At 41.7% G+C, this 19,701-nt stretch overlaps 1 protein-coding gene across 5 annotated transcripts in view; it reads left to right on the top strand.

Moving 5' to 3' along the window:
- Positions 1 to 19,701, top strand: part of patj (PATJ crumbs cell polarity complex component) — a 234,157-nt gene that overhangs the window by 212,902 nt on the left and 1,554 nt on the right. For all 5 annotated transcript variants that reach the window (XM_060941335.1, XM_060941333.1, XM_060941334.1 and 2 more), the window contains 10 exons: positions 583 to 666; positions 1,346 to 1,539; positions 2,161 to 2,308; positions 5,769 to 5,855; positions 6,239 to 6,365; positions 8,582 to 8,619; positions 8,731 to 8,853; positions 9,072 to 9,176; positions 15,753 to 15,856; positions 17,158 to 17,281. In XM_060941335.1, coding sequence (XP_060797318.1) covers positions 583 to 666; positions 1,346 to 1,539; positions 2,161 to 2,308; positions 5,769 to 5,855; positions 6,239 to 6,365; positions 8,582 to 8,619; positions 8,731 to 8,853; positions 9,072 to 9,176; positions 15,753 to 15,856; positions 17,158 to 17,281 — 1,134 coding nt within the window. The remainder of the gene's footprint in view (positions 1 to 582; positions 667 to 1,345; positions 1,540 to 2,160; positions 2,309 to 5,768; positions 5,856 to 6,238; positions 6,366 to 8,581; positions 8,620 to 8,730; positions 8,854 to 9,071; positions 9,177 to 15,752; positions 15,857 to 17,157; positions 17,282 to 19,701) is intronic.

The raw sequence follows: 19,701 nt of genomic DNA, 5'->3' as shown, positions 1-19,701 counted from the left end.
GCAGATAATAGATGGATGGACTTGCCTAGTTTTTAAAGAAAACAATATCGGATGGGTATCTGCTGATTACTCAAGGTTTCAGTATCTGTATTCGTATTAGAATTAATGGTATCGTACCATCTCTACTTCAAATTAGTCATGTTCAAAATAATAATAATAATGATCAGTGGATGATCCTAATATCACAATACAGCCACAGAATGTGCATGCTGAGCTGGCTGTCTTAATTAGCTGATGTGAATGAAAAACAAAACATTATTATTAGTTATTATAATTGATTGTATTTCAGTACAGTTTTGGCTACTGTTAAACAAAACTGAATATGAGAATGCAGTACTGAAATCCATCTTGTCTTTACCTGTGACATGGAAGTGAATTTTAGTAATTTCTCTGCCATTTCAAAATGTGTGAGGCAAGTTATTCATTTTCAATGGTTTAAAATGAATACTGTTTAATGATGGGTGAAGATGTGTAAAATCCAAGGACAGAGTTGAGCAGTTTAGGGTTATGAGCTCTCTCTCTCTCTCTCTCTCTCTCTCTCTCTCTCTCTCTCTCTCTCTCTCTCTCCCCTCCCCCCTCCAGGATGCTATAGTGATCCATGAGGTGTATGAGGAGGGAGCAGCAGCACGGGACGGCCGACTGTGGGCTGGAGACCAGATACTGGAGGTGAGATACCAAAAAGAAAGACGGTGAGATAGACAGAGTGATATCACAAATGTATTTCACTGTAGGAACACTGCTGCTAAAAGAGTAAGGGTGTTCTCACTGCTGCCGTCACCCCACCCGGGCCAGGCTCTGGTAATTGTGCCAACTGAGATACTGCTCTGTGATCCATCTGACAAAGTGGACTTGGTTTACATCAAGTGAAGAAATGCAAGCTATACAGTAATTAAATAAGCATTCCTGAGAGGAAGAAAGGCAAAGAACAGTCATTGAACAGGAATTTGTTTGTGTCAAAGCAAACCTGTAATCACGGTCCTCCAAAAAAACAAGCCCTCTTTGAGCCCCATTGAGCTGCAGTAGCCTGAGGATGTGCTTCCATCTGCTGGATAAAATGAGCACTGCAGGCTGCTTTTAGGGCCCAGGAAGTCTGGTCTATCAAAGTGCAGAAAGCTGTTTCTGCAAATGTTGCATAGCTCTAACCTGCTCTAACCATTATTAGCTACAATGGTAAATATTTGCAGTTACTGTCTTTTTTTTTTTTTCTCTTGGTGCAAACAAAAACAAGATATTTTTATTATTTAAATTATGTGATCTTTAATTCAATTTATAAATCTGTAATACATAAAGACTGAATATTTTGTATAGCCTGAAGCTCTACAATACTCTATGTTCACCCCTGTAGGTGAACGGCGTGGACCTGCGCAGTGTAGCTCACGAGGACGCTATCGCGGCTCTGAGGCAGACTCCCGCTAAAGTGCGTCTGACTGTTCTGCGGGATGAAGCACAGTACCGTGATGAGGAGAACCTGGACGTGTTCTCTGTGGAATTGCAGAAGAAAAGCGGCCGTGGTCTTGGCCTCAGCATCGTGGGCAAGAGGTAGGTGGCTAGTGTTTCAGCGGTTAGCTCCACTGCATGCTTCCTGATTAGTTTGAATGATAGAGCTCAGTTTTTGTAAATCACATTTGAGTAAAGCTGTTGTCATCTCAAACGGGTCTACATCCTAGTTCTGGGAAGCCCATTAACACTTCTGTGTATTCCTCACTCAAACCCGCAGGATAAAACTCACCAGTTAGTGATGTCAGAGCACCAACAACACAAAAATGTACAGTACATAGAGCTGAGCAGGTTGACGATGTAATACTAATATAGTGATAAATTATGTCATAGTTTTTTCAGATACTGTGTTCATTGCGATAAAAATCTATCACTTTGTTTTGATAGCAGTTACAACCTCTGAATGGAAACAGTTGATTTGGGGTTAATATTTTGTGCAGAATCTTTAAAAATGTAAAATTATCATATATTTTCCATCCTTTCCATTTCTCATGTCTTCTAAAAAGCAACATTGTTTTGCTGAAAGCATTTTAGGATCCTAAAACTCTTTTCAGACAGCATGATGCAGTCATATCTCCCATTCCTGTTTCCCAGAGCTGCAATTAAGAAAATGCTTCATTATATTATTTGACCTGTTTTCTGTCTCCCCTCTCATTTCTGCAGGAATGGCACAGGTGTGTTCATCTCTGACGTGGTTAAAGGTGGTGCAGCTGACTTGGATGGCAGGCTTATGCAGGGAGACCAGATCCTGTCTGTGGATGGAGAGGATATGAGACGAGCTTCTCAGGAGACTGTTGCTGCGGTCCTTAAGGTAAGCACGGACTAAAGTCTTAAACCCTGCTTACAACACCACTGTGATAACGTACCACAGCCCAGACAGGATTAGAGGAGATTTAGTCAAATCTGGCTACAAGGCAGTTGTTTAAACCACCACAAGGTGTCGCTATCTATGTACGTATAGTGAGGATTGTCCTGTTTTGGTGTCACTGTGGAATGAAGCCTGTCGATGTCAAATTAGGAAATACTAAATGTTCATTATATAGTATTATTTATTTATTAGATTTGATGTCATTTTAAAAAAAGTTAGTAAATGTTGCTGTATTGATATTTATATTAAAGCAGATACGCAGAACCTTTATTTTAAAATAAATGTCTGAGTGGATCGTATCTCCACCCTTGACTCTTGCATGCTGCATAAATGGGAATAAAAAAAAATTGAGAGTTAAAATCAACCGCAAAGTTGGCATTCGAGCTGCCCCGCTGAGCCAGCCAGCCCTGAGTGCGTGAAATCACAGCGGTAACCGGTTTTAAGGCCGAGGCCTTGTACAGCTATAGACCAAAGTCATATCAATAAAAATTTATGGTGAAGGTAAGAAATACCGTTACTGATTTGCTCAACTAAGACTGATCTGACTTCACTGATTGTGGGTTGACTCTCATTAAAACAGGATAGGTGTTATAACTTATGCAACATACATGTACATGCATGCATTTTCACTGCTAAAACGTAAAAGGCTAATTAAATAATCAGATGAACTGAGACAATCACATTCTGAAGCAAATTAAATAAATAATCTTATACCGGTAACTTAAACACACAATACAAGTTACATGCAGGTAAACATGTTTTTGTTGTTTTGTATCCAGATGAGTCAGAGCTTACCTGTCTGTGTTCTCGCTTCTTGAAGGCCGACCTTGTGGCTGATTTGTTTTGAAACAATCTAACTTTCAGTTGTTCGTTCAGTTCTCCGTTCATTAGCTTCTTACACGTAAGGGTGAGGTGGCAGCGATATCCAGTGGAGAAATCAGACAGCTGCTCCACTCGTTCTCCATTTTCTCCATACTGAGTACTCCGCCATTACTGCTCGGCTCAGGCAATTACTAAAACCCGGGATGGAACCGAACATCACCGGTTTTAGCAACAACCGCGGGGAGGTCACTGCCTGAGCGATATGTCCCGTCCTGTTCCGTCCCGGGTTTTTACCAACAACCCTCGGCTCACACTCCGGGAGAACTGGTGCAACTGAACTTACTTTCCTTTTAAAAAATAAATAAAATAAATGCTTTCCTTTTCTTGTAGTTTTCTTTAATTGTTGGTACTGCACCCTCTTTCAATACGGGCTTATAGCCAACGCTCCTCAACAGATCAGAGGTTTCGTACGAGTCTTCAGTAAAATGTGCAGAGCAGAGGAGAGACCACTTTGTAGCCACCCAATGTGCCCGTGAACAACTTGCAAAACGCGTCCAAACCTTTGCAGTTTGAACATTCTTGGGCCATGAATGCAACGTAAATCCACCTTTTGTCATGTTGCTGGACCAGCCAGCAACACATCTACGTGGCACGGCGATAAATTAGCTCAAAATGAAGGATCGGAGTTGCAGTCAGCTCTGTGTTTTAGTATAGCGGAAATGGCGATGAGACCGATAGACTTCCTGCTGTGACGTCACAGATGTCAAGGTCATTCACTCAGACCGCTACCTATATGAATCACTTTAATCGTAAAAATTACAATATTAGATTTATTGTTAACGCTTAAAACTATTCCTGTGCCATTCTTGAGGTCTCAAGGCATTTATAAACAAAAAGTGAGGCCATGGTTCTGTGTATATGCTTTAATGTACATCTTGATGTGCTCTTTTGATGGAGCAGGCGTGTTATTGCTGGAAGTGGTGTTTTTTTTTCCAGCATTTTGAATTACTTGACTTTTGCTCCACTGGAGTTCAGCTCATTCGTAGTTAAAGCTTCTCTCCGCAGCCATACAATAGCTGTAAGTGTGCAGCCGATACAGGCTAGACGCACATCTGGAATAGACTGGGAGATATAACATTAAATATGCTGTGTGAGAGAAACAGTGAGGACGAATGAAACAGACAGACAGACCTACACTGCTGTAGCACTTCCAGGCCTGAACCCCTATCAACAGCCTGAACATGGATCTGATTCAGTTATCATAACTTGTGACATGGATTTGCTATTTTTTATACGAAAGATCATATGCTATGATGTGCAAGTAGGTTACAGAAATGTTTTTAATAATGTTGTTACCACAGTGGTTTGGCCTTGATCTGAATATGAAGGTGTGACTATGAGTGCAGCATTGCAGCTGTGTTCACATATTTGCATATGATCATATTGTTTGTACATCTGGAGGAAATCCAGTATTCTCCACTGGGGGGCAGGACAGAGCTAAAACACATGTCTGAATGTCAGGTTTCCATGTCGATCTGCAAATTGTGAGTGAGAGGTTTAGTAATATAAACCTGCCATTTGAATTACAGCCAGTACTGCTGTCAGAGCTTCCGTTATAGAAAATGCATCAACACCTTCTAATCATCTCATCTCATTATCTCTAGCCGCTTTATCCTTCTACAGGGTCGCAGGCAAGCTGGAGCCTATCCCAGCTGACTACGGGCGAAAGGCGGGGTACACCCTGGACAAGTCGCCAGGTCATCACAGGGCTGACACATAGACACAGACAACCATTCACACTCACATTCACACCTACGGTCAATTTAGAGTCACCAGTTAACCTAACCTGCATGTCTTTGGACTGTGGGGGAAACCGGAGCACCCGGAGGAAACCCACGCGGACACGGGGAGAACATGCAAACTCTGCACAGAAAGGCCCTCACCGGCCACGGGGCTCGAACCCGGACCTTCTTGCTGTGAGGCGACAGCGCTAACCACTACACCACCGTGCCGCCCCCACCTTTTAATCAGACTGGAGAATTCAGTCTTGCTGTGGTTAAAGACCTTAAAAATAAAAATAGCGATTATGTTGTAATCTAGAAGATAAGTACATGGAACATGTATGGAGTTGGGTTTGCACATAAGAGGTTTGGTAAATATTTTGTCTGGAAAATCATGCAAAAAAAAAAACCACTTGAAGTGATTAATATACTTACAGATAATGTTGAATTGTGCAAGAGCAGTTTCGTTTGACACTGCTCCTGTTAGAATTGCATCACATTATGGTGCACTTCCCTCACTCGTCATGTTTATATTACATAGAGTTAATTTCTGATGATGTGCACAGGCATCACCGTAGGATGAGCAGGATACACGCAGAGTAAGCATTTTATGTACGCATAATTAAAATCAAGTATAACACCAAACTTTGACTTGACTATGACTAAACAGCTGCTGATTTTGGACCCAATTTGGACTTGAGAGTAGCTAACTACAACGCTGCCATGCATACAGCCATGTGTGTGTGTACATTAATGCATGAGTGCATCAGTCACATGCCATACATTGTGCCCTGATGCAGTGTGCCAGGGGAATGGTACAGCTAGAGTTGGGCCGGATGAAGGCTGCCTCTTGGATCTCCTCCAGACGCACCTCCCAGGGAAGCCAGGTGTGTAAATCAGGGTGGGATCCTCACTGCACTCTGCTGATTCTGCATGGTTTGACACACTCAAAACATTAACCACTAACGCCAGGCTGTGGCATTGACCACCATTTGGACACTGCATGATCCACCATGTGACTGTTTTCTGGTACTGAATGAACAGCACTCATCCTTGCTATACAGCAATGTGTGTGTGCATATGCACTAACTTTCCTAGCTTTGTGTTCTGTTATCTGTAAGAATAGGATCGTTTACCTGCATGAGTAACTATGGTACATGTGTAAAAGTGGTGTGTGTGAGACGCACATGAGAGTAACGAGTCTGTTTGTGGATGATGTTTTACCTCTGCTAAGCTTCATACTCATTCACTGTCCTTCTTCTGTTTCCAGAGTCACGTATGTAATATGATCAATAGCAACCCTGTGTCCCCAATGGCTCCTCCCACTGCCCCACAACCCAGCCAGTTACCCAGCAGTATGAAGAGAATAGGGAACGAGGCCAACACAAAGAGCTCTGGTACCTCTACACTGTGTAATCTAGACACCCTCACCAGCAACTTATAGGAACACCTGCTCATCCGTGCAATTATACAATTAGCCAAGCATGTGGCATCATGTGGCAATGCATACAATTATGCAGATACAGGCCAGAAAGGCTTCAGTTAATGTTCAGGTGAATTGTGGTTCTGTTGGTTCCATTCTTGCTGATGAGAGAGGTCAGAGGAGAATGGCCAAACTGGTCTGAGCTGACTGAAATGCTGCAATAACTCAAATAACCCCTCTTCGCAATCCTGGTGAGCAGAAAAGCATCTCAGAATGCATAACATGCCAAAGCGTGAGAAACATTGTCTACAACAGCAGAAGACCACATCTGGTTCCACTCGTGTCGGTCAAGAACAGGAATCTGAGACTGCAGTGGTCACACGCTTCAACTGATCAGTTTCAGTGATCCTGTGCTCACTGTAGCCTCAGATTCCTGTTCTTGGCCAACATGAGTGGAACCCAGTGTGGATTTCTGCTGTTCTTGCTCATCTGTCTCAAGGTTTGATGTTTAATCAGATGCTGTACTGCTCATTAGATTAGATTGGATTAGATTAGATAAAAGTTTTATTGATCCCTTTGGGAGGGTTCCCTCAGGGAAATTAAGATTCCAGTAGCATCATTACAGATAAACGGAGAAAAGAAATAGAGAGAACTTCTAGATAAATTAAAATAAATTAAGTATTTACATATACAAATATAAAAGAATAAGATATGAGGAAGGAGGGGGAAAAAAGGTGGGGAGAAGAGGGGGGTGCGGTAGGAGAGATATTGCACTTTATATTGCACATCTGTCCAGTATTGCTTATTGTTAGGCTAGGCTACTGCTCCTTCCCGTCCTCTGTCCTCCTGTTACCCCTCCTCCCACCCATTAAAGCTACGGCCTTTTTATTCCTTAAAAATCTGTGAAATTTGGTTCCCTCTGAAATTTGGCCATTGTGATATATGTTTATTTCTGTAATATCTCTCAAAAAAAACCAGGCTGTTCTGTGGCTGGGAAGTTATTTAATTTGAGGGGATTCCCTAGCAAACAGTGTGCATGAAATCGCTCGCTTCACACAGTCAGGCAGACAAAGGAAGTCTGTGTGTGCATGCGCAGGTTTACCACCACCTTCTTCTTTTGGGTTTTACGGCAGCTGGCATCCACAGTGTTGCATTACTGCCATCTACAGGTTTACCTTGACCGTGCCCTGACAGTTATATCATTCTGTCGCTAAATGAACAGTTGATCACGCCGAGGTGCTCGCTGACCACCTGTGTTTCCTTTCCTTCGCAACATGACGTTTTTTCTTTTCGCTTTCCGTTACTGTATTTAGTCTTTCACGTTTCATTCGCGTCCTCCGTTTTTCTCTCCTGTTTCAAATTTGTATCCCACAATGCCTTACGTGAACCGGGAAAGTCCACCACATGATGCGTGACATAGTATCTTGAATTGGGTCATGGTGAAGCAGGAAAAAATAGCAGAGAATTTAGGGCCACATGGCCTTAAATTCATTAATTGTTCTATTTAAAAATTAAAAAAACTAATAAAATTGGAAGTCTGTGATTTGAATTCAGTAGCTTTCGGTCCACTGAACAAAAATAATTGGGTGTCGGAAAATTCTTTTTATGACCTACACTTAAAATCTGAAAGGCAGTCTTCCTTTAAGGTTGTAAAAAGTGGTAATCTGAGTGACTGTAGCCTTCCTGTAAGCTCAACCATGCCTGGATATTCTCCTCAGAACTGCCACTCCTTAGATGTTTTTGGTTTTTGCACCATTCTGTTAGCCTGTATCTATATGATTTTATGCAGTGCACATAATTGGCTGACTGGATAATTACATGATTGAGCAGCGGTACTGTAAGTGATCAGTAATTGTGTATATGCCGAACTATTTACACTTCAGTATTTCAGTAACCAATATACTTTAATGTGTGATGGTCTGGCAAAGCCTTTCACAAATCATTATGACCTACATTCTTGCAAACAGCCAAACACAAAGGCAGATCAACTGTGACCTCAGTTGTGTTTATCTATAGCGAACTGTGACATGTCAGCTTGAAGTGAGAATAAATATCCAGTATTTCCCCTGAATGATGTAAGAACAGTTATTAATGTGTTATAAACTCATCTGAGCATTGATTATCAGTTGGTGATATGTCATAAGCTGTACAGATTTGTACTGAGTTTTTGTGTTTTTTGTGTCATTTCAGTCGTTGAAACGGGCCTACGCACAGTGGAAATCACTCGTGTAAGAACCCAACCATTCCTTCTAAAATGACACTAACTGAGTGATGACGAAAGCTTCTCCTGTGAGTGAGGCTGCATGAAATTGTGTGTGTGTGTGTGCTTTTCCCCATAGGGCCCGACTGATGCGTTGGGCATCAGTATAGCTGGAGGAAAGGGCAGTCCACTGGGAGACATCCCCATCTTCATCGCCATGATCCAGGCTAACGGTGTAGCTGCCAGGACCCATCGCCTCAAGGTTACAGCACACATGCCCCTCCCACTCACCTTTCACCTCTGTCCTTTTAGCTGTCTGTCTTTTTGTACAGACAGAAGGAGTGTTATTGATTTAGCTTTGTGTAGCAGAAAAGATGAAGGCCGCTGCTCTGAATGGCATTGGACTGGAATTGATTAATCAGATGCATGGGTTTGTGTTCCTCATAATACCTTTGTTGTGTATTTTCTCTCACTGTGTAGGTGGGCGACCGTATTGTGAGCATTAACTCTCGTTCTCTGGAGGGTCTAACTCACGGGGAGGTGGTCACTATGCTGAAAAACGCCTATGGCAGCATTGTTTTACAGGTAAATGCCTGGTCCCTGAAGCTGACGCTTGTAGGATACTACCTGCATACAGAGCCGGCCCTGACCAATTTGGTGCCCTGGGCAAGATTTTAGCTGCTGCCCCTTGCATCGCAGTCAATTCCACCACCATTTATTGTGTTTATACACTCATACAGATAGTGCATAGCTTTGTCTTTTATGAGATTTTCTTTATTTTAGAAATAAAAACCCCACAAAAATTTGCCAGGATTTGCAGGTATGGGAATAAAACATTTCAAAAGTGCATCTAAAGAGAGGAGTATATGTGACCATTGGGTGTTGTATTAATTAAAAAAAAAAAAAGCTGCTAATGGTGAAACCTACCAGTGATATCACCTTAGCCTATAACATTCTCAACAAAACAGCAAGAATCATCCATCCATTATCTGTAGCCACTTATCCTGTTCTACAGGGTCGCAGGCAAGCTGGAGCCTATCCCAGCTGACTACGGGCGAAAGGCGGGGTACACCCTGGACAAGTCGCCAGGTGATCACAGGGCTGACACATAGACACAGACAACCATTCACACTCACATTCACACCTACGGTCAATTTAGAGTCACCAGTTAACCTAACCTGCATGTCTTTGGACTGTGGGGGAAACTGGAGCACCCAGAGGAAACCCATGCAGACACGGGGAGAACATGCAAACTCCACACAGAAAGGTCCCAGTCAGCCACTGGGCTCGAACCCAGAACCTCCTTGCTGTGAGGCGACAGCGCTAACCACTACAGCACATGATGCGTGCTGTTTGCTATACATACAGTATCAGTCAGATGTTTGGGCAGACCTTCTCATTCATAAGTGTTTCTGTATTTTGACTCTTTTCTACAGTGTAGAACAGTACTGAAGATATCAAAACTATGAAATGGCATATATGGAGCATGTATAGAATTATGTAGAAAACCAAAAAGTGTTAATAAAAAAATATAGATAGATAGATAGATAGATAGATAGATAGATAGATAGATAGATAGATAGATAGATATAGGGGTGTGTGTGTGTGTCTAGCCACCGTTTACCTTGACGCTTTGTACACTATTGGTATTATCTTAACCAGCTTCATGAGGTAGTCACCTGGAATGCTTTTCAATTAACAGGTATGCCTTGTCAAAAGTTAATTAGTGGAATTTCTTGCCTTCTGAATGTGTCTGAGCTCAAACAGTAAATAATAAAAAAAAAAATTACAGGATTTGACAACTGTAGTAATAATACATATATCACGAACCACTCAGTTAAGTGAAAAGAATTGACAATCCATTATTACTTTAAGATATGAGGTGTCTTTTAATGTAAAAAAAAAAAAAAAAAGAAAAACCATTGAATTACAATCTGTGTCCAACTTTTGACTGGTACTCGTATAGCAGTCAATAAGTAAAATTAATTTACCTATTTATTTATTAATCAAATGTACCATGCACTGAGGGGCTCTGGTTGAAATTATGGATTCTCTGAGGTGACCGAAGAGAATCCATAATTACTGGTGCCTATCAATGCATGGTATATTTGATTTATATTCCTCATCAAAAAATTCCAAACTAAAAGTGTCAACTTTTAATGTTCATCTCTGAGATTGAATCTTGGCATAAACTCATTGGAGGCAGTCATGTTTGTTGTTTATGTCAGAGCAACCTTCGGCCTGCGCGTGTGCAATGTACCATGCTATCGTTTTTTTTTTCCTTTTTATCTTTTTAAATATTTTTTAACAATGCTATCGCCTGCCTTGCTAGGCATGATCATGACACAAGGATCTCTATACACGCAGAAATGCTCACGGAGCCGCAGCTGTGACTCCAGTTGGCCGTATTGCTTGAAATTGTGACGTCAGTTCATGGTATATCCAGGATATGCCATGACTGACTCGCACCGTATCCATTTCTTAATTTCATAAGATGCATTGCTTAATCAGTGGTGGAATTATTTTATATCACATGAGACATCCTTGGCCAATCCCTGCACGGGAATTTTTTGATGAAGGATATAAATGTATATAGATGGAGGATATTATAAAGTGGTGCGAAGTTATGAAGTTTATCTTCAAGTGGTGAATGTATATATCACAAGTGAGCGCCGCGAACGGTGGAGTAGTGGTTAGCACTGTCGCCTCACAGCAAGAAGGTTCTGGGTTCGAGCCCAGTGGCTGGCGGGGCCTTTCTGTGTGGAGTTTGTATGTTCTCCCCGTGTCTGCGTGGGTTTCCTTCGGGTGCTCCAGTTTCCCCCAAAGACATGTAGTTAGGTTAACGTGGGGCGGCCTTGGGCTGAAGTGCCACTGAGCAAGGTACCTAACCCCTGACTGCTCCCTGGGCACTGTAGTTTGGCTGCCCACTGCTCTGGGTGTGTGTGCGTGTGTGTTCACTGCTTCAGATGGGTTAAATGCAGAAGATGAATCTCAGGGTGTATTCAGACCAGGATAGTTCGATAGTTCACTTGCTTTGGTCCGAACCAAATGTTTTTTTTATTTTTTCATTTTGGTGCGGTTCGCTTTCACACTGTACATTTTAGTAAGCGGACCAAAATCTGTCCACAAAGCCACGCGCCCTGAGGTCGTTCAGCTATTGGTCAGAGACGACACGCGCACAAAGCGTTAAGTTCAAAAGTAGTCATGGAGGCTTTCCGTGCTGTTATTCTTTTTAATGTCATCAAACCTATGTTTTTTCCAGTTTTTACTGTTTTCAGAATTGTGCGATTACTATGCTGTTGTACAAGTAATTTATCAACGACGACGACAAAGGGCAAGGTGGCTACGGAGGATAGCGCTGATGAGCGCACATCATGTTGTGACAGTTCTGGCTCTTCACGCAATAGATGAATTTCTTTTTTGCGTCGCTAGTACTGCCACTTTTTGAAAGAATGTCCCTGATTTTAATGTAGGTCTGACGGAGTTTCTTCACTTTTAGCCGACATTGTTCTGGGGAGCGCGTGAACCCCTTCTCCTTCATTTTCTCACTGAATACAGCAAACACGTCGGCATTTTTGTGTGTTCTCTCCAAAAGCTCAGATATGTGGACATCTGCCCATATATCCACAAGGGTACGCGTTTCTTCCTCGGCCCACGTTTGCCCCCTACTCATTTTTTGTACTCTGTAGTCTAGCCTACCACTGGTCTGAATGACTGAACGACTGTTGTAAGGTTCCCTTGACAACCGAAACAGTGTTTGCACTTTGCGGTGGAGTGTCAAGACTCTGTTTCCCATAATGCTCGACAAACGACGGAAGCTCCCGAGGTACAAAAAAGCAAAACTGTCGGATTAGGTCCGGTCTGCTTTCACACCTCCAAAAGATCCGCACCAGGGTTCCTTTGGTCCGGACCGAGTCCGACCTTGCAGCTCGGTCTCGGTCCGCTTGTTTGGTCCGGACCAGAGTTCAGTGGTTTGTATTTAGACCAACCCAAAAGGTCCGGACCAAGGGAAATTTGGTTCGTTTGGTCCGGACCAAACAAGGTAGGTGTGAATACGCCATCACTGTGCTTGAATTGTGCATGTGACAAAGGCTGCTTCTTCTTCTTAATATATTTTTCAAAATGAGAAGATAAGCTTCATATCTTTGTGACAGTGTTTTTTTATATTATATGAACACACAAAAAAAAACGCAAGTTAATCCAAAGAACTTTCATTTTGAATTGGTTTGCCCTTCTGACAACGCGTGTCAAGTCAGCAGGAAACACTGGGGGGAAAGTGACGTGTAACTGAGGCCGGGGATGTTTTATAGATGAACGTAAAGCACATAGAACCCCAGTGAAAGAGGTGCACAGTTCAAAAATTATTTGTAAAAAGTTTTAATGTGCACAACATAGTGACCGACTGCCACATGGTGCCAAATTGCTGCCACAGCAATCACAATTACACACCAGTCCAGATCTGTCAAGCGTAAATTAGTGTACCTCTTCCATGCATTAAATCAGAGTGGCTATAAATCTCAAATGGAGACGAAGGAAATAATTAGTTTAGCGTGATTTATATGGACCTTTTACTAGAACATTCAGAACATTTAACTGTTTTTACACTAATATTGGATTAGTTTGTGGCACAGCACCTTTTGTTTGTTGTTGGTGTGCATTTTTTTTTCTTTTTGCTTCATTACAGTTTACTTGTCTTTTTAAACTAAGAACAAGCGCTCCACTAATGCTTGTTAAAAAATAATAATACACTCAATAATATGATGTAGAGACTGTGGCTGATTTCTTTTCAACCCAGGCTGTAGGTTCACACAGCCATGTCTCATGATTACACTTGAGGAAATATTCCCTCGATTTCATGTGCATTGGGAATAATTTATTTAAGCCTGCGTCTCTGGCACATCTATACCATGTCATCAGCAGTAATCGAGAAGGTGCACATGAAATGCACTAGAGGGTGAATAAACATGAATGATGTAGATTGCTTTCTAGATACGATTTTTCAAAAGGCCTTTGGAAAAACTAAAAATAAATAGACTAAGCAAACATTGTCCAATCTAAGTACAAATCACACAAAGGGACAAAAAATTTTGGTCGTAAATCATGTTGTTTGTCTGTTTTTCAGTGGCTGTATTATTGTGTGTATGCATAATAGTTTTGTGTCTGTGTACAGAAAAGCTCAGTTAACGGCTTCATCATAGTATCTGGAGTTAATGACGGGTAGTAGATTTTTTTTTTCAGCCCCATTATTCAATATCATGACCAGTCATGGTCTCTGCTAAGAACACTACAGTAGCTTTAAATTTATACCAAAATGGTCTCTCAGAAATTATCTTTAAATCACGTTTTCATAAAAATTGTGTCCATCATGATGTGAATTTTCAGTGATTTGATAGAATGATGTGAAATGTTGTCTTTTTCACTCTAACAGCGTGTTTGTGCAATGGGATTTGAGGAAGGCACATTTACAGGGTGTTGTCTCCATGTAGCGGAGCATGACTGTAGAGCGCCGTGGCTCAGACTCAAATCTCTGAATTTCCTTTATGCTCTTTGCATGGAAACGATTCTGTAGCCTGATTGCTCATGCATAATGCTGCTTTCACGTTTTATGTCGCATTTAACTCGAGGCTACTTTTTTGTATCTAGTCATGCTGTTTTTCAATCTCCGTGTCCATTCTCGCACCCACCTGTATATCCTGAAGCTTTTTCTGTCAGTGAGTTTGAGGTACTGCTCGGTCTATTCATGCATGATTGTGTTAAACATTGTGAACGACAGAGAAAGTGTGTATAGGTACATGCGTGTGAGAAAGAGAGAGGTTGTGTATGCGATTGTGTATAGGTGAATGTATAGGATTGTGTTTGTGTGCTGATCACTGACTGTATGTGTATGCTATAGTGTGTGTGGTGTGTGTGTGTGTGTGTGGTGTGTGTGTGTGGATTTATTGTAGTGTGTGAGTGGTTGGTGCTGTGTCACTGTGCTGTTATCAGCTCTCGGCAGCTGTGCGGCAGTTGAGCACGGGTTGCCAGATAATCCCGAGCCTTTATGCAAATGCGCTGTTATCTGCCGCGCTCCAGGAGGAATGCAGCGAGCTTTCAAACAGGGGGAGCCCTGCCTGCATGCTGCTGATTACACCAGCTAGGAGACCAATTACTGTTTACCCCTCTCTCCCTCTTTCTCTCTCTCTCCCTCTCCTTCTCTCCCTCTCTCACTCTTTTCCACGTCCATTCCTGCTCATTTACGTTCATGTCCTCTCCTCTCTTTCTCTCAATAGCAGATACATGTGGAATTAGCCCAGTTTTCCCCATGTGTCAAATACCACATGACATCTCAATATTTACTGTAATGATTTGATTATTTTTACATTGTTTTGGCCCCCAGAGGTATGCAGTCATTTTCAGAGACCATATAGTAACTGGATAGATTTTCTCTGGATGTTCTTTAAAAAATTTCCACAACTGCAATTTTCTGTTCTCTCTCTCTCTCTCTCTCTCTCTCTCTCTCTCTCTCTCTCGCTGTGTGTGTGTGTGTGTGTTTTAAATAAGCGAATGTGATGGCAAGGGAATGTTTCCACACTTTTCTCACAAACTGGCCAAGTCATTTTTTAATTAGCTTTTGTTTGTTGTTGTGTGTTTTAGTTTTAATTGCCTCGTTGTTAATTAAATATGGAAATTAGGGTTTCTCGGAGCGCCGTCACAGTCATTGCAGTCATCAGGTTTAATTGATGTGTGGGCAAAATAAAGAAACTAAATGCTGCAAAAAGAAAAAAAAATCCTTTATTAGTGCAGGAGAATGGCGACGGGGGGCTGATGAGTGATGGTAGGAAGTGTTTGTCGGAGGATCGATGTCTTTGAAGCTGTGCCTGTCTGTAGAACAATCGTATGCATGGCACCCAGGACAGGAGGGATTAAAGGGGTGCATTTCAATGCCCACCACACACATCACATTAACAGATGCACGTTATCACAGGCCTACAGTCATCTTTCTGACACACATGCTTTCAGACTCACAGATGGGAGTTTTGATGCCAGAGCGGCTTTTGCTGTATTTTACCAGGATACTTTGTGCGCGCGCGTGTGTTTTGACAGTGGTTGAATATACAGACACGTGTGTTTTCAAGGCACATTTCTCTCAGGATGTTTTGATCATCTGTGTGTCTCTGGCAGGTAATAGCAGACACTAACATCAGTGCCATCGCCAGTCAGGTGGAGAGCATGTCTTCGAGCTCCGCCCTGAGCACCAACCCTGAGACCCCAGTTACAGAGCCAGAGTGAGTTCTGAGACTCTCCACCAAACATGCACCTCTGTTTACTGGGAAAAACTGCCTATCAAGTACTACATAGTTACCTTCCACCACTCGAATGAAGACTTTATCCACATTACATAAGCTGTAAAATGTAAATATGGTAAAATGCATTTGTGACTTTATGCAATCAGCTTATTTTTTCTTTTCAGTCAGTAACTTCATGTATAGCCCAGCACTGCTGAATTCTTGGATCTGATTTGTCAGAAGCGGTTGATAACTCTTCGATAACTGCATGGCTCTATCTGGCATTCAGATGTTCCACTGTGGGAATGTCTTTACGACAGAAGAGTTTGTCTGTTCTGGTTTCTCCATTAACATGATAGTTTTTGTCTTATTAACTAATAGTAGGACAAAACAAGTAGAACTGGATGCCAATAGCATCTTGCATCACCAAGTCTACACTTTGTTACTAATTTATTTCTTTAAACAGCTCTTCTTAAGCTGTTTAAGATCATTCTTTTTAAATGTTCTTCCTATGTTTTAATTAGGAGTACAAGTCTGAATATTGATCTTTTACGTTATTTTTAATGTTAACAGTCATATTTTGTAATGTCACAACATCAATTCAGCCCTTGGGCTGCGACTGTGGTGATATGAAGTTGTATTCTTAATAAAACCATTACTAACTTCTGCTGTTTTGCCCGTCCGCATCAAGTTTTGATATGTTGTGCACTTTGAGAAGCTTTTCTGCTCACACTCACCATAGTTGTAAAGAGTGTGGTGGGGTTTTTTTTTTCTTTGTTTATTTATTTTTGTTTGATTGATTGATTTTTTTTTTAAAGTTACCGTAGCTTTCCTGTCAGTCCGAACCCGTCTGGCCATTCTCCTCTGGCCTCTCTCCTGAGAAGGCGTTTCTAAACACAGAGCTGCCACTCACTGGATGTTTTTTTTTGTTTTGGGTTCCCGCACCATTCTGTGTAGACTCTAAAGGCTGTTGTGTGTGAGAATCCCAGTAGATCAGCAGTTTCTATAATACTCAAACCAGCCCATCCGGCATCAACAACCATGCCATGGTCAAAGTCACAGAGATCACACTTTTCCCCATTCTGATGTTTGATGTGAACATTAATTGAAGCTTTTGGCCTGTATCTGTAGAATCTAATGCATTGTGTTGCTGCCACATGATTTGTTGATTGGATATTTGCATGAGTGAGTAGGGAATCAAGTGTTACTATTAAAGTGGCCAGTGAGTGTATATGTTACAGACCGTATGTGTAATCTTTATCCTGAAATATGAAAAATCAAACGTTTGTGTCTTGTGACAGAACGCCCAAGCCAAAGAGCATCACTCTGGAGAAGGGCTCTGAAGGACTCGGCTTTAGCATTGTGGGTGGCTTCGGGAGTCCACATGGAGACCTGCCCATCTATGTCAAAACTGTTTTCAGTAAGGTACGAACATGTACACTGTCCCAACACGCACATGAGGATCTACATATTATATCTGTCTCAGTACATCTCACTATATGATGGCACATATCAAGTGTAAATGCAAAATGGAGGCCTGGGTCATCGATTGTTTCTGAATTACACACTAGTCATATATATATATATATATATATATATATATATATATATATATATATATATATATATATTTTTTTTTTTTAAAGATTTTTTTGGGCTTTTTCCACCTTTATTAGATAGGACAGTGTAGAGACAGGAAATGAGCAGGAGAGAGATCGGGAAATGACCTCGGGTCGGAATCGAACCCGGGTCCCCGGATTTATGGTATGGCACCTGAGCCACGACGCCCCAACACTAGTCATATTTAACACGTTTCACATCATTGCTTTAAATTTAGATGATTCTGAATATTGCTTATAGAATATAAATATTTTAAAATTGTTTATGAGCCACGTTGAACAAAAATGTACATAAAAATTGGAATGAATGTTTGATTTCCAGTTTTGGGATTACCAGAATTCAAGGGTTAGAGAAGTTTCTTCTTTGCCCTGTTCCTGCTACAACCACCAGGAACAAGTAGGGGGCGCACACCAGTCAGACATCACATCCCCGCTGATATCAGATTCAAAATCAGAATCACTTTACTCACCAGTGCTGATCATGAGCTGTCACTTTCTTTGAGGAAAAAAAAAAATGCACAACTCTAAACAGCTCTTTGTTTTGTTCCTCTGTAAGAATCAGTAAAGGTTTTATTTATCACGAACAGAGAGGGTTCCAATTAAATTCCCTTTAGGAAAGAAAAGAAAGAAAGCACAACTTTATTCATCACACACTTGTGAAATTCCTCTCTGAATTTAACCCGTCTGAAGCAGTGAACACACACATGCACATTCACGTGAGCAATGAGCACGCACATACCCAGAGCAGTGGGCAGCCATGCTAACAGCACCCGGGGAGCAGTTGGGAGTTAGGTGCCTCACTCAAGGGCACCTCAGCCCAAGGCCGTCCCATATTAACCTAACTGCATGTCTTTGGACTGTGGGGGAAACCGGAGCACCCGGAGGAAACCCACGCGGACACGGAGAGAACATGCAAACTCCACACAGAAAGGCCCTCTCTGGCTACGGGGCTCGAACCCAGCGACCGGCGGGAAGAAAAGAACTGTTAAGGAACTCTCTTTCTGCATGCATATGTTGCATGTGGATTTTTATTTTTTATATTTGAGTGCTGTGTTTGATACTTCTTGAAATCTGGCCACAGCACTTGGCAAACATCAGAACATGAACCCCCTTTTTTTTTTTTTTTTGTTAATTCTGTCATGTAGAGTGATTGTTACTATTGGTATGTGGGAGGAAAAATATTCAGTAGTTTTTCTCAGAATATACATCCTACAGCTACCTTTAGGTTGTGGAGGCCACACAAACTGAGACTAATAATGAATGGGTTAATAATGTGCTGTGATTTAACAAAGGTACAGTATAATTGTTGATATGGTGGTGATTTCTGTATGAGCACATTTATTGATTTATGGGAGGAGTCACCAGTGTCAGTGCTTTATAACAGTCAGACTTGCATTTTTCCACCAGTCTTGTTTCGCAGACATTCTATGGCATTAAATGCAGCTTTAAATGGATAAAGTATGATGTATCGTTCTTTGATTTAAAAAAAAATACGTAGTCACTGAAAATTGTTGTGAAATCACATTTAAGGTGGTAACAGTAACGCCTTCACATTGCAACACAACACAGGCCATGCCTCCATGAAATTATGTCTTTGCTGATGAGCTTTGAGTGTACACTGACTTTTCCAGTTTATTAAATGCCTTTGTCTAATGGTGTGTTGTGCCACTGTTGGTCTACTGGACAAAAATAATTCTCTTGGCTATAGATTCTGCAAGATGTCGGATGCAATGACGTGCAATGTAATTAAGTTAATGTATGCAAAACATCCCATCCGCAGACAGAAAAATGTCAGCCTGCAGGCAAAAAAATAAAATCAACCATTACACATCAGCGGTGAGCGTAGCTCCAAACCTGGCAATACCAGTGACTGGGAGATCTTTTGATGGTGTCGGAGATGCAGTGCCAATTCCATTAAAAACTATCAGTCGCATGTGACCCAGACCACCTCCACAAGTGTCTGAGTGACCAAATCACAAAATGCATTTGACCCCGTTCACCCCTGTAATTAGTGCTGTCCACTTCAGATCCCATCACCTGATACAGATGTTTAATTCTAAGTATGAATGTGGTGCGATGTGACTTGGAACATAGTGGAACTTTAGTGAACAACTAATATTTTAATATACAGCTAGTTGGGGCGGCACGGTGGTGTAGTGGTTAGCGCTGTCGCCTCACAGCAAGAAGGTCCTGGGTTCGAGCCCCGGGGCCGGCGAGGGCCTTTCT

This window comes from Neoarius graeffei, chromosome 15, assembly GCF_027579695.1.
Source record: "Neoarius graeffei isolate fNeoGra1 chromosome 15, fNeoGra1.pri, whole genome shotgun sequence".
Taxonomy (NCBI): domain Eukaryota; kingdom Metazoa; phylum Chordata; class Actinopteri; order Siluriformes; family Ariidae; genus Neoarius; species Neoarius graeffei.
The sequence above is the reverse complement of the archived record's forward strand: the minus strand, read 5'-3'. Positions and strand labels throughout refer to the sequence as shown.